The sequence below is a fragment of the Scatophagus argus genome, chromosome 4 (genome assembly GCF_020382885.2).
Source record: "Scatophagus argus isolate fScaArg1 chromosome 4, fScaArg1.pri, whole genome shotgun sequence".
NCBI classification, from domain to species: Eukaryota; Metazoa; Chordata; class Actinopteri; family Scatophagidae; genus Scatophagus; species Scatophagus argus.
The window spans coordinates 26,178,034-26,190,677 of NC_058496.1; the positions used below are offsets into that span (position 1 = coordinate 26,178,034).

General features: G+C 40.5%; 1 protein-coding gene across 10 annotated transcripts in view; it reads left to right on the forward strand.

Moving 5' to 3' along the window:
• The window catches only part of pnpla7b (patatin-like phospholipase domain containing 7b), a 29,397-nt gene that overhangs the window by 3,702 nt on the left and 13,051 nt on the right, over nucleotides 1-12,644 (forward strand). For 9 of the 10 annotated variants that reach the window (XR_006843140.1, XM_046386032.1, XM_046386035.1 and 6 more), the window contains 16 exons: nucleotides 714-808; nucleotides 2,746-2,886; nucleotides 3,642-3,801; nucleotides 3,996-4,076; nucleotides 4,831-4,959; nucleotides 5,098-5,178; nucleotides 5,558-5,678; nucleotides 5,771-5,863; nucleotides 6,435-6,517; nucleotides 7,402-7,551; nucleotides 7,738-7,815; nucleotides 8,727-8,932; nucleotides 9,042-9,173; nucleotides 9,708-9,831; nucleotides 9,961-10,150; nucleotides 10,265-10,414. Coding sequence is in view for 9 of the 10 variants with exons in the window: in XM_046386032.1 (XP_046241988.1) it covers nucleotides 714-808; nucleotides 2,746-2,886; nucleotides 3,642-3,801; nucleotides 3,996-4,076; nucleotides 4,831-4,959; nucleotides 5,098-5,178; nucleotides 5,558-5,678; nucleotides 5,771-5,863; nucleotides 6,435-6,517; nucleotides 7,402-7,551; nucleotides 7,738-7,815; nucleotides 8,727-8,932; nucleotides 9,042-9,173; nucleotides 9,708-9,831; nucleotides 9,961-10,150; nucleotides 10,265-10,414 (2,014 nt within the window). In the remaining variant the exon portion in view is untranslated. The remainder of the gene's footprint in view (nucleotides 1-713; nucleotides 809-2,745; nucleotides 2,887-3,641; nucleotides 3,802-3,995; nucleotides 4,077-4,830; nucleotides 4,960-5,097; nucleotides 5,179-5,557; nucleotides 5,679-5,770; nucleotides 5,864-6,434; nucleotides 6,518-7,401; nucleotides 7,552-7,737; nucleotides 7,816-8,726; nucleotides 8,933-9,041; nucleotides 9,174-9,707; nucleotides 9,832-9,960; nucleotides 10,151-10,264; nucleotides 10,415-12,644) is intronic. The other variant, XM_046386034.1, reaches the window with a different exon arrangement.

Sequence of the window (12,644 nt, forward strand, 5' to 3'; positions counted from 1 at the left end):
AAAATGGATGCTGAGGTCTGTGTCTCTAATACAGTATAATGATAACAGGCAAGAGGTATACACTGAGGCAAGGCTCAGGAAACAGTGCTGTTAGTGCAGGGCAGAGCACTGACTGATTGAGTGCTTCAGTCCCTGGCCTCTTTAGTCTACATGCTGAAGTGTCCTTGGACAAGACACTGAAGCCCAAATTTTTTCCAGTGGCTGTTGCATTGGTGGAGGAATGCTTGTGTGAATGGTTAGCAGTCCTGATAGGCTGGTGGCACCTTGCATGGTATCCCCTGCCGCCAGGGTATGAATATATTTATGACTCAAGAATAAAAGGAATACAAGAATAAAAACAGATCCTTACAGTACAGATCATTTTATTATAATTCCATTGCATTAAATTTTCAGTCAAGTCAGTTCAGTGTGATGCCAGTGTGATGCCAGTTTAACTAATCTAACTGCACGTGTCTTTGGAAGCTGCCTTAACAGTTTTGATATTTCTCATGTGGATGTGGAAATTTGGCGACTCACCCTCTGTGCGTCGTAAATACATAGTTTCATCTTTGTGTAACTACTAATTTTCCAAATGCCAATTGATCATTCTCTTAGGATTTCTATAAAATGTTAACACATCAATGGTCTGTTGTTGTCATAGTATCTGTCTCTCTTATATGTTACTAGTGGGGCACAAATCCATCAGATGCATCACCAAACCTATCCTGTTGCAGGTTCAGACGTTTTCCTCAAGCACTGCCTCTGTTTCAAACTCAGCTTCCCGGCAGAGAGTGAGGAAGAGGACCAAAGTCCTGTCTATAGCTCGCAAGTGAGTCCCTTTTTTAAACATTTTGGTGTCTGAGAGCCGACAAGTGAAGTTCTCAATTTACCAGTCGATCTATGTCCCAACCCTCATCTATGGTCACGAGCTGTGGGTGGTGAGCGAAAGAGCAAAGATCCCCAACACAAGCGGCTGAAATGAGTTTCCCCCGTAAGGTGGCTGTGCTCAGCCTTACAGATGGGGTGAGGAGGTTGTCTCCCTTTGTGCTGGAAACTCACAAGCACTATTTAGTCCTTTGTGCTCGTAGTATCCTTTACTTTATAGATCCATCATTCAAATCCCCTACATCCTGCTGATCCTTCTGCTTTTTTCATGCCTTTAATTACTCATTCAGAAGAAGAAGAAGAAGAAGAATCAACTTTATTGACAGTATATATATTTTTACATACACACACTGAATTCGTCTTCTGCGTTTGACCCATCCTTAGTTGAACACACACATGCAACACCCGGCAAATTACATGCAGTGAAACACACACAGGAGCAGTGGACAGCATCAAGCACCCGGGGAGCATATTGGGGGGTTAAGTCACATCAGGCACATCAGCCGGCTAATGGAAGGGGGGAGTATTTTTCGCATTAATCACTCCACCACACCCAAATTTTTCCTGCCCGTCTGGTGGGGGAATTGAACCGGTGACCCTCCCATCACAAGCCGCTTCTCCAACCAGGCCACGGCTGCCCCCTGTTTATTTCTGTTTATTTATTTATTTATTTATTCCATCATCACTGAAGGTAGAAAGTCTTTATTACCATGGCACTGGCTCTTTCAGTGAGTCTGTGAGCTTTTTTACATGTGTGACTGAACAAGCTCAGCAAACAATTTTGTAAAAGAGAGGATAGTAATGAAGAGACAAACATTCAGTCTCAGTCTGGTGCATTATAACCAAGATGGTGACTTCCTGTCAGGGAGTCTCATAATAAGATGAGTTCAATGATTCCACCAAATAGTGTGAAAATCAAAGCACCTTTTGAGGGGTGTGATGGGGGGCACTATGGAGCCCTGTAACAAGGCCTAACACTGTGGTTTTTACCAGTTCTGATGACTGTGTTGAGGTCTTGAGTGTCCTAAAGTCTGCAAAAATGTCATTTTTCCACCAGAATAATAATCTCTACAAATACAATAGGGTCCACGAACCAGGGCAGCGGTGCCAAGCACCCTTGGTGCACAAGCCTTAACTAAAGCTAATTTAAGTGGCCGTTGAGACTACTACTCTACTACCGTAGACTTCTTTGTTAAAGAAGGTAAGCTTGTATTTCAAGATAGCAGGGAATGGGAAAGAAGACATTATCAGCAGTCACTCAGAATTTCTGTTGAAATTAAAATACTTAGACATGGGTACATTTATTTAGAGGAAGAATAGTAACATAAGAGTCGAATGGGTGAACATGGACTCTTTTATGATCTGCAACTCACCAGACCAGAGAATTTATTCTTAAAACAGCTAAAAAGTAAATTAATTAAAAGTGTGGAACAGCTTTATCAAGTCGATGTCATTAATGCCATGACTTGGCATTGATGGCTTGGAAAAGGAAAAAGCTCTGGTCAAGGAATTATCCAAGCAAGTGTTATTCCTCTCTCACTGGTGGGTTACCTTGAGACGCATTGCAGAAGAAATACCATCACAATATAGTACCTGAAGAAAGGCAAGGAGGCAGACGATCTGACTCGGTGACAGAACCACACATTTCATTATGAGAATAATCCTCCCCTCTGGAGTTGACCAGATAACACTCGTTCTTCTTCTCCTCCTTCTCTGTGTTTATTGGATTGCAAACCAACTTTAAAGGTGCACACCACCACCTTTGGAGCAGAGTGTAGCTTTGTGTTTTCAGCTCTTCAGCTCTACCAATGTACATGATATATAATTCCCATTATTAGACCCTTATATATTGTGCATCCCTAATTTTATTATGTGTGTAAGGATCCTGCGCATCCGAAGAGAACCTCCCACCCTGCAGCCAAAGGAGCCTCCTCCCTGTCTACTGGAGGCTGACCTGACTGAGTTTGATGTGCAGAACTCGCATCTGCCCTCTGAGGTGTTGTACATGCTGAAAAACGTCAGGTAAGTAAATCACATGCTTTACTTTCACTCTCCATATGCGGTCCTGTAGTAACATACAGAATGAATAAAGAATTGTTAATGTATTATGTGATTTCCAGTGCTGGAAAGATTCATTGATTTATCAGTTGATTGGAAATGCATAGCCAACTGTTTCTCAAGCAAAAAAACAAGTAAAAATCCCCCCAAACATTCTATGGTTCCATCTTCTCACAAGAGAGGATTTGCTGCTTATCTTTGTTTTATACTGTATAGTCCATTTTTTATGATTTACAGCACCTTCTTCACACACCGTGTTATCTGTGTTTCAAATAATTTCAGCAATCAGTTTATCATCAAAATAGTTGCTGATTAAAATTCTGTCGAGGGCGGTTCAGGACGTAGTGCATTCGTCCAATTATCAGGAGGTCAGTGGTTCAATCCTAGACCCATGCAGACTATGTGTCAGAGGGTCCTCGGACAACACACTGATTTCCAAATTGCTTCTGAAGGCTTAGCCAACAGTTCAGGAGTGTGTGAATAGTTTGGTGCTCCTTATGAACAAATGCCACCTTGCATGATAGCCTCTACCACCTGTGTATGAATGTATGAATGTGTGTGAGTGTGGATGGGTGGTTGAATGCTTACTTGTTTAATATAAAAATATCATAATCTGAAATTTTCATGGTGTTACATTTCATGGCTATTAATGAACGCGTGGTTGTCATCATTATTAGTCATATAACTTATGTCCCTTTGTACATGTGTGTCGGAACCAGGGTGCTCGGCCACTTTGAAAAGCCTCTTTTCCTGGAACTGTGTCGTCACATGGTGCTGATCCATCTGCACCAGGGAGAGGGACTCTTCCGACCGGGTGACACCGATGACAGTATTTATGTGGTTCAAAATGGCCGCCTGGAGCTGTGCATCCATGAGAGAGTAAGACCACAGGGCTGCCCACAGTTCCTGTTGCTTCACAGAAGTTATTAGGCTAAATCTCATTCAGATATGGACATGTGCTTGTTTTGTGTATGTTGGTAATCACTGAGGAAAATGTCAGATGGAACCCTTCCCTGTGTTGTGATTATTGTTCTGCTCCGGTGTTGAGGTTTTGTTGTGTTTTCTTACTGCAGGATGGTACAGATGCTGTGGTGAAGGAAGTTTTACCAGGAGACAGTGTTCACAGTTTGCTCAGTATCTTGGACATCATCACTGTACGTCTTCATCCTCATGTATTTTAAAGCAAATTTTAAAACTTAAGCTTCCACCTTGTACATAACTACACACTGATGCAATTACCTCTCTCAGCTTTTGCAGTCTGTTCAAATTTGGCACAAAATGTCTTCTGGGACTTAAAGATGATGTGATTACAATTTGGTATTCAAAGGTCGTTGCGATCTCATGCACATTTTTCGCTGTAATTCAAGAATTCACACTAATTATGACAACATTTCACACAAATGTCTAATATCTAGTAAAAATGATGAAGTGATGACATTTAATATCCAGTAAACGTCAGCTTAGCTGTGACGTCATAATGTTTTCTGTCCAGTTATTCAAGACCAGAACTCAGGAACAGAATGGGACATTGCGACCACTTTTCACATTTGGTCACATACTGAATTGGGGACACTAATCTTGGGTGTCCACCTTGAAATTTTGCTGACTGTACAGATCTTCTGTGCTGTGGGGTTGAAGATGTGAGTGAAGCATCTACATTGTAGAATTTGTAGCTTCTTTGTTGTGGTCAACAATAAGCTCATTGGTTTTTGATGATATTGAGCTTTAGGTAATTGTCATCACACCTTGTGACAGAGCTTTCTATTAGTCACTACGTATATTTTGAGTCTGGCGAGACGTGGACGTTAACTGAACTCGACTGGTATACAACCATGAGGCGATAATTCTTGTTTCGTGCGCACATTTTATTTATCTTAAGGTTTTTACTCTCATTTGTCTGTATTCCAGGGCTATCCAGCTCCTTACAAAACAGTGTCTGCCAGAGCTGCAGTTCCCTCCACTGTCCTGCGTCTTCCAGCTGCAGCCTTCCAGTCAGTCTTTGACAAATATCCTGAAACTCTGGTCCGTGTCATCCAGGTATGTGTGTCATCCAGGTATGTGTGTCATCACCTTGAGAGACACCTTTAGAACATCTGCCCATTGTACATTTTTGGTTTTAACAGCGTAGTGTGGATTTTCTCTGTGTTGTCCCGTTTTCCTCGTTGTCCTCTGCAGATAATCATGGTGCGTCTCCAGAGAGTCACCTTCCTCGCCTTACACAACTACCTTGGCCTGACCACTGAGCTCTTCAGCTCGGTACTGTTTTGTTTTGTTTTTGAAAAATGTGGAATGAGTGAAGTGCCAAAAAATGTGGTGGAATAAAAAAAAAAGAAAAAGAATTCTGTTTGTAAAAGGAAAACATAATTGCTAATGCTATCAACATTCACATCCACTGATGCCTGCTCTGTGAAGAGAGCGCCAGATTGAACACACACAGCTAATGATTGATGAAAGAGTCAGTATCTTCACATCTTTCATTTCCCATATGAGTATTTATATATATCATAATAGATTTTGATGTAAATGCAGTATTCATCTTAGAACATGTGTATATGTAGTAACTAAAAATCCTCAGTGGAGGAGGTTTACAAAGGAAGACATGTTTTTATTAAACACTGATTTGTGTGTGTTGCAGGAAAGCCAAGCCATCTCTTTGGTGTCGGTGGCCCATGTTCTTGGGGAGGCCCATCCAGAAAGAGGCCTCCGCAGGCAGCCTTCACACTCAGATGATCTGGGCTCTGAAAAAGCTGACGCAGGTCAGGAACAGCAGCATTCTCTCAACCTTTAAAAGCTTCAGTATTGTGTGTGTGTGTGTGTGTGTGTTGATCTGTAAGGTTTCCATTTTCAGATTGCAGATTTTCAGAAAAGTCTGGCCTCCCCGACATGTCCACATTTAAATACAACAAATCTCGCTCTCTCTCCACCCCAATGGCTGTTACTGGTATTGCATACACTCACACACTCGCAGTATCATTTTTATTTATCTAATGAAATCAAGTTAATGCTAAAAAAAGTGAAATCCAACATTGGGTCAGTCATGTTGGCTAATTTTGAGTATTTTTGCAGGTCACCAATAACTTGTTATTATAAACCAAAATCACCACTCATGTCTTCTGATATTCTATTCTACATTCAACTGATTAAGACAAAGTAACAAAACTCGATAAAAAAAATTGCCAAAACCTTTTTTAAACAACTTTTTTATCTAAATCTTTAACCAGCAAATTTGAAATGATGCTGTGGTGAGAAGAATTTTTAATGTTCAAATTGATAAATATTATTGTTTGTCGTTTTTTGGTAAATATGCAGTCATTCTGGATGTAATGCCCAAAAAAGTTGGGACAGGGGCAGCAAAAGACAGGTGAAGTTTCTGTTTATTTGCGTGTTATAGACGTTGGCATAAGGAGATGCCTCTCCAACTGAACATAATCACTGATACAATGTCTATATGTATTGTTACTGATAAGAAGTAGAGATTGTTATGATGATTGTCAACGTTTTGCATCTTACAGGTGAAATGTCAGTTGATCTCAACAGAGTGTATGAACGGACTAGAGTTGCCAAAGAGGAGACGGCGCCTCACAGTCCTATGAAGGTCTGTGGACAAGAATTTTCTTTGTTGCACACGCTGTTGTTTTGGATTCAGACCAAAACAACAGCAATTCAGATTCGATCCGACAATGTTGTAGTGCCACTGATTAGAAGGTAGAGAATTTCAGACCAGATTAACAGACAATCTACAGCTACGAGGACATTATCAGTCATTTCAGTTTGTCCAAGAAAAGTATCCTGAGCCTGACTGATGAGTCAGTGGAAGGACTCATTTCTGCCCCAATGGAAGTTTGTTTTATGTTTAAGATTGTCACACTCTTTTGAATTTACTCAGTAAATATGGACTTTTTCCAGTAGACAGTAAACAGAGTTAAGAGTCTGTCATGTTTTTTAGTTTGAAAAAAGCCTTAATTTACCCAGGATTTATTGCCAATTGGACCTACTTTAGATGCTGAAGAACTAGACAGGTAAAAAAGAATATAAAAGAAGAATTCAGACATCACCTGGATTCCTGATTGCAGTTTGACCTAAGTCTGTCTTTGTGAAGCAGATCCTGGATGAAGTCGCTTGGTTCAAGAAGAATGAAGCAGTATCTGTGACTAGAGCATAGAGCAGCTCTCCGTTGTCCCACCACTGATTTAGCTGGTTTAAGGGTTAGAACAAGCTAGTGTTTGTTGTATGCACATGCATTCATATGATTGAGGAAATCAGTATGTCAGTTTGACCTAGACAAATTAAAATTATTTAAATAAACAAAGACAAATTAAAGTTTGAGCAGCAACTGACACTGTTAGATCATTTTAGTATATCAGCGCTGACAGGGTATTTTTACTTAGAAAGATTGTGTAGACAGAGTTTTACTGTCTTTCTAGAGGATAAAAGCAAAAATGTTCCGTTGACCTTTTCTGCCTCTCTGTGTCTCTTCAGTCTATTCTAAAGAAAAGTGTGACAATGCATCACACTCCATCTGCTGTTTACCACTATGGTGATACTGGAGGAGGAAATGTCCGCCATAACAAGGTTAATGCCATTTTTCAAGCTGCCAAAAAGGATCTGCTACAGGTCATCCAGATACAGGTAGCGTTCAAACTACACCTACTGCTTAATTGGCCGTGAGATTGTTCAGCACACGAATCTTTTTAAATCACGTTTAAAACATGTAATTCTAATTCTTGCAATGAGGCAGTTCTAACTGGATACCTCAGACTGACCAATAAAAAAGATATTTCTCTGTGTCTTTGAAATGTCACTTGATGTTATCAGGACCCCAGCCTGCTGGAGGGGAGGGTGACTCTTCGACAGGTCAAAGCTGGCTCTGTTGTGGCCCATCAGGGAGACCAGGTGAGTTGGTTCGGCCAGTGAAGACAGAATTTCACTTCTCACTTCTTTGTTTTGCAATTTGCGAGACAGACAGATTGTTGAAGCATAAAATACATTTCTATCTATTTTCCAATAACTTACACTTATTTAATGTTTTACTGCCTTAGCATAGCTGTGACATGTGCTGCTTCAGTTTGCTGCTTTGACATTTAATTTCTAAGAATTTACATTTTAGAAACTACCTCTTTCTATCTGTGTAACAGTATGTTCCAGGTGTATACTCTGTTTTGGCCCAGTCTGGTTTATTTGTTATATGGAAATGATTTACACCTCCAGAGCAGTCTCCAGAACATCTCTGCTTTGATGACACAACCTGAGTGATAAAATCCTGCCTCAAGGGGGAGCAACGTCAGGGAGGCAACATTTAGTAAATCAACCAAATTTAAGTTTACTAAAGGAGACCTTATTTTCACTGCCTTTGTTGACACAATGCTTTATTTATTGGCATGTTACCACCATCTGTAAATCAGCGGAATGGTTGCACTTGCATATGCATCACAGTACAGGGAAAGACAGAGCGTGGGGGTTTAGATAGGGCCTTTTGTAGACTTCTAAAGTGCCAGTGATTGAACATGAGCAGTTGTTTGAACCTTGAACCATTGAAATAACATTTTTCCCGTGACTCAACAAGAGGTACCATGTTCCCTTCCTTTTCCCACTTCTCTTTGAGGAATAATGCACAAATTCATTTCTTGCTGATTAGAAATCCTGTTAAATAAAATCATATTGCCCTATTGTACATATATTGTAACTGTAATTTCATGAGCTCCATTGAGCTATTTTACAGATTGATGTTTATGTTTAATCATCCTGGCCATTTTCCCCTTATTTATTTATTTTTTTCTTACATTTCTTCTCCACATCACTTACAGGATGTGAGTGTGGCCTTTGTCATCTCAGGGTTGCTCCATGTTTACCAGCGTATGATAGATCGTGAAGACGATACCCTGCTATTTGTCACCCACCCAGGGGAGATGGTGGGTCACCTGGCAGTCCTCACAGGAGAGCCCCTTATCTTTACTGTCCGAGCTCACAGAGACTGCACCTTCCTTTCCATAACCAAGGCCCACTTCTATGAGTACGACCAAGTTCACACAAAAATTCACTGATTTCTTTTGGGCTCCCAATGTGGGTTCTTCCCAGCACTTTGCTAGAATACAAACAAACCTGTGTTTTCAATTTCGCAGGATAATGCGTGAGGAGCCCAAGGTGGTGTTAAATGTAGCTCACACTGTGGTGAAGAGGGTGTCACCATTTGTCAGACAGATTGACTTTGCCCTGGACTGGATGGCTGTAGAGGCTGGCCGTGCTGTCTACAGGTATCTACTCTGGGGAGCCAGCAGTGAGCTTCTCACTCAAACGATTAATGCATCAACGATAGAAACAGTAAAGAAATGTAATAAACTCTGTTACTTCATGCAAGCAGTCATTGGTCATCTACCTCTTATGGGTTATGTTACATATGTCATTATTGTGCAGAGGTTTGATTTTTATATTATTATTTATTTTTATACTACTATATTTTTTAAAATCTTTTTCTCATTTTTTTTTTTATTTAAATTGCATGGCATTAGTACTAAAGTGAGAGAGAAACAGTATTTCGATCCTCCTGTATGTCCTGCACATATAGTGAATTGACAATAAAAAACTTTGAATCTTGAATCTTATGTCCTATGTCTGTTTTGGAGACACAAGAACAGCTTGCACAAGTGTACTGTAAGAATTATGGAAATTATAAATCTAAATTCATAGAGCTATGTGAAAGAAAAGGAAAGTAACTATAACTAAATATGCTCATTAATAACAGCATGTGCTGGATAACGTTTTATTTGTCTTTTTCTGATTGTTTTTAGACAGGAGGACAAGTCAGATAGCACCTTCATTGTCCTCAGCGGCCGACTGCGTTCTGTCATTGCAAAGGATGATGGGAAAAAGGAACTGGCTGGAGAGTATGGGCGTGGGGATCTGATTGGTGTGGTAAGTGAATAGAGACTGTTTTAGTGAAAAAAAAAATCAACTGACACAATCTAAAGACAGATGCCAGGGGAAACACATTTTAGACACAACAAACAGCAGTACATCACCCGTTTTTTGTGGATTGTCCAGGTTGAGGCTCTAACCCACATGAACCGAGCCACCACGGTTCATGCTGTCAGGGACTCTGAGCTGGCCAAGCTACCTGAAGGAGCTCTGAACTCCATTAAGAGGAGGTATCCTCAGGTTGTCACCAGGCTTATTCATCTGCTCGGACAGAAGATTCTGGGCAACATGCAGCAGGTCAATGGACCACTAGCTGGTAATTAAAGTTTTGTTGGTTTATGTCAGGATACGTTTGAATTCATGTAGTCTACCAATTCATGTAGTCTACCAATAATAATACCAGTTACAGTTACATTCCTCTGTCCTGCAGCTCGTAGTCTGGCTCTCCACACCCCAAACAGTAAATGGGATGCTGGCAGTCCAGCGTCCAACCTGTCCACTGTGTCCATCCTGCCTGTGTCTGAGGAGGTTCCCCTCACTGCTTTCACGCTAGAACTGCAGCATGCACTCAGTGGCATTGGTACGTACGCAAACATAGACAGACACACACACCTTTACAGCTCACTGGAAAAGGTTCTCTTTCACAGAGAGACCACTCTTGGTCTGTGAGACTTCTTCACAGAATGTGTTCAACATTGAACACCTTTAATAATACAAGCATACAACCAGTATTTTGTGTCTGGCAGTGCATATTTAGGACAGTGCCAGGCATCAGTACTTTTCTGCTACGGTTTGAATTGCACATAACAATCACATCGCACAAAGCTTGCAGTTTGTAATACGTCTAATGTACGATAATGTTCGGAACAACAAAACTAATGAGACAGTTAAAACACCGTCGGCCTGAGCTCAGTGCCACACACAAGCCAGCAGCTTCTCCCATCTTTCCTTGGTATGAGCAGTGAAAACACCAAAGCAATTATGTTCACCTTAGTTCAGAATTGAGGCTTCAGAAATCTGATAAAATACCTCAGCCCTGGTGAATTTACACTATGTGCACGATTATTAGACAAGTTGTATTTTCTGTATTTCTTCAGCTTCCCAGACACTGTTCAGAGAGCTGTACTGTTTTCTTTCATGGAAAGTCTCCCGTTTAAGAAGAGCCCACAAGCCTGGCTAGCCAGGCAGTAGAGTACTTCAATGCATGCCATGGAGCATTGTCCTGCATAAAAGTCATGGTCTTCTTGAAAGACGACTTTTTCCTGTACCACTGCTTGAAGAAGGTGTCTTCTAAAAACTGGCAGTACGTTTGGGAGTTGATTTTGAGTCTGTCTTCAACCCGAAAAGTCTAACTAGCTCATCTTGAATAATAGCAGCCCATACCAGTACCCAACCTCCACCTTGCTGGTGTATGAGTCAAAGTGGAGCTCTGTGCCTGTTACTGATCCAGCCATGGGCCCATCCATCTGGTCTGTCAAGAGTCCCATAAAGCCTTTGAAAAATCTGTCTTCAAATATTTCTTGGCCTAGTCTTGACGTTTCAACTTATGTAGGTTGTTCAGTGGTGGTCGGGTTTCAGCCCTCCTTACCTTGGCCATGTCTCTGAGAACTGAACACCTTGCACTTCTGGGCACTCCAGGTAGGCTGCAGTTCTGGAATATGACAGCACTGGAGGATAATGGGTTCCTGGTAGCCTCACATTTGATTCTTCTCAAATCTTTGGCAGTTAATTTCGCATCTTTTTTCCTCAACACGTTTCTTGTGACCCTGTTGGCTATTTGTAACAAAACATTTGGCTGGTGATGGTTCTGTGATCATGCCCCAACATCTTAGCAATTTCAAGAGTGCTGCATCTCTCTGAGGGACAATCTTTGACTTTTCAGACTCAGTTAAATCTCTTTTTTGGCCTATTTTGCCTGAGGAAAAGAACCTGCGTAATAATTATACACACCTTGATATAGTGTCTTGATCTCCTTAGGCCACACCTCCCCTCATTACACAAATGCACATCACCTGATATGCTTAAATCCAATAAGCATTCAAGTTTTTATACGGCTTGGAGTTGGAAAATATGCATAAAAATGATGATATGGTCAAAATACTCACTTGCCTAATAATTGTGCACACAGTGTATAACCATACTGTAAAATGATATAAATGGTATTGTTTTGTTGCATAAATCTACTGCACCTGCTTTTGTTTGGTAAAGTATGTCAGACAATGTTTGATGTACAGCTCATTTTCAGTTAATTGTTATGTGTAGGTCTTTCCAGTTGCAGAGCTTTTTATTTTGATAGGAAATTAAAATAATCGGTAATTTCTTTTATTGTGAAAGTAAAATTTTGCATTGAAGAGAAGTTGGTTTTTGTTTGTATATGCTGGCAATTATGGTTCTTTGAAAGAAAATCGCAATCAAAAAAAAAATGGAAATTTAAAATCAGCCAAGAAAATTGCAATCGGTGTAGTGAGCTCTGTATTTAAAATATTTGAATTTGTTATTTTGCTGTCCATTCACACCGCCAACTGAAGTCTTTATCTCCAGCTATGATCTATTCAAAGCCAGCAAACTCCTATAATAGTCATTTTACATTGCAAAATATAGGAGTCGCTGGCCTACTTGTGTGACTTCATGGTTTTAAAGGGTTAGTTTGGATTCCCTAAAGTCACACAACATAAACAAACTAACCAACCAAAGCAGTAGTAAACCTGAAACTACTATTGTTTTGCAATGTAAAATTACTGTTTTTGTCATAGGAGTTGGGTAGCTTTGGTAAGAGTATTATAATGGCTTAAAGGGCTGTCTGACAGCAG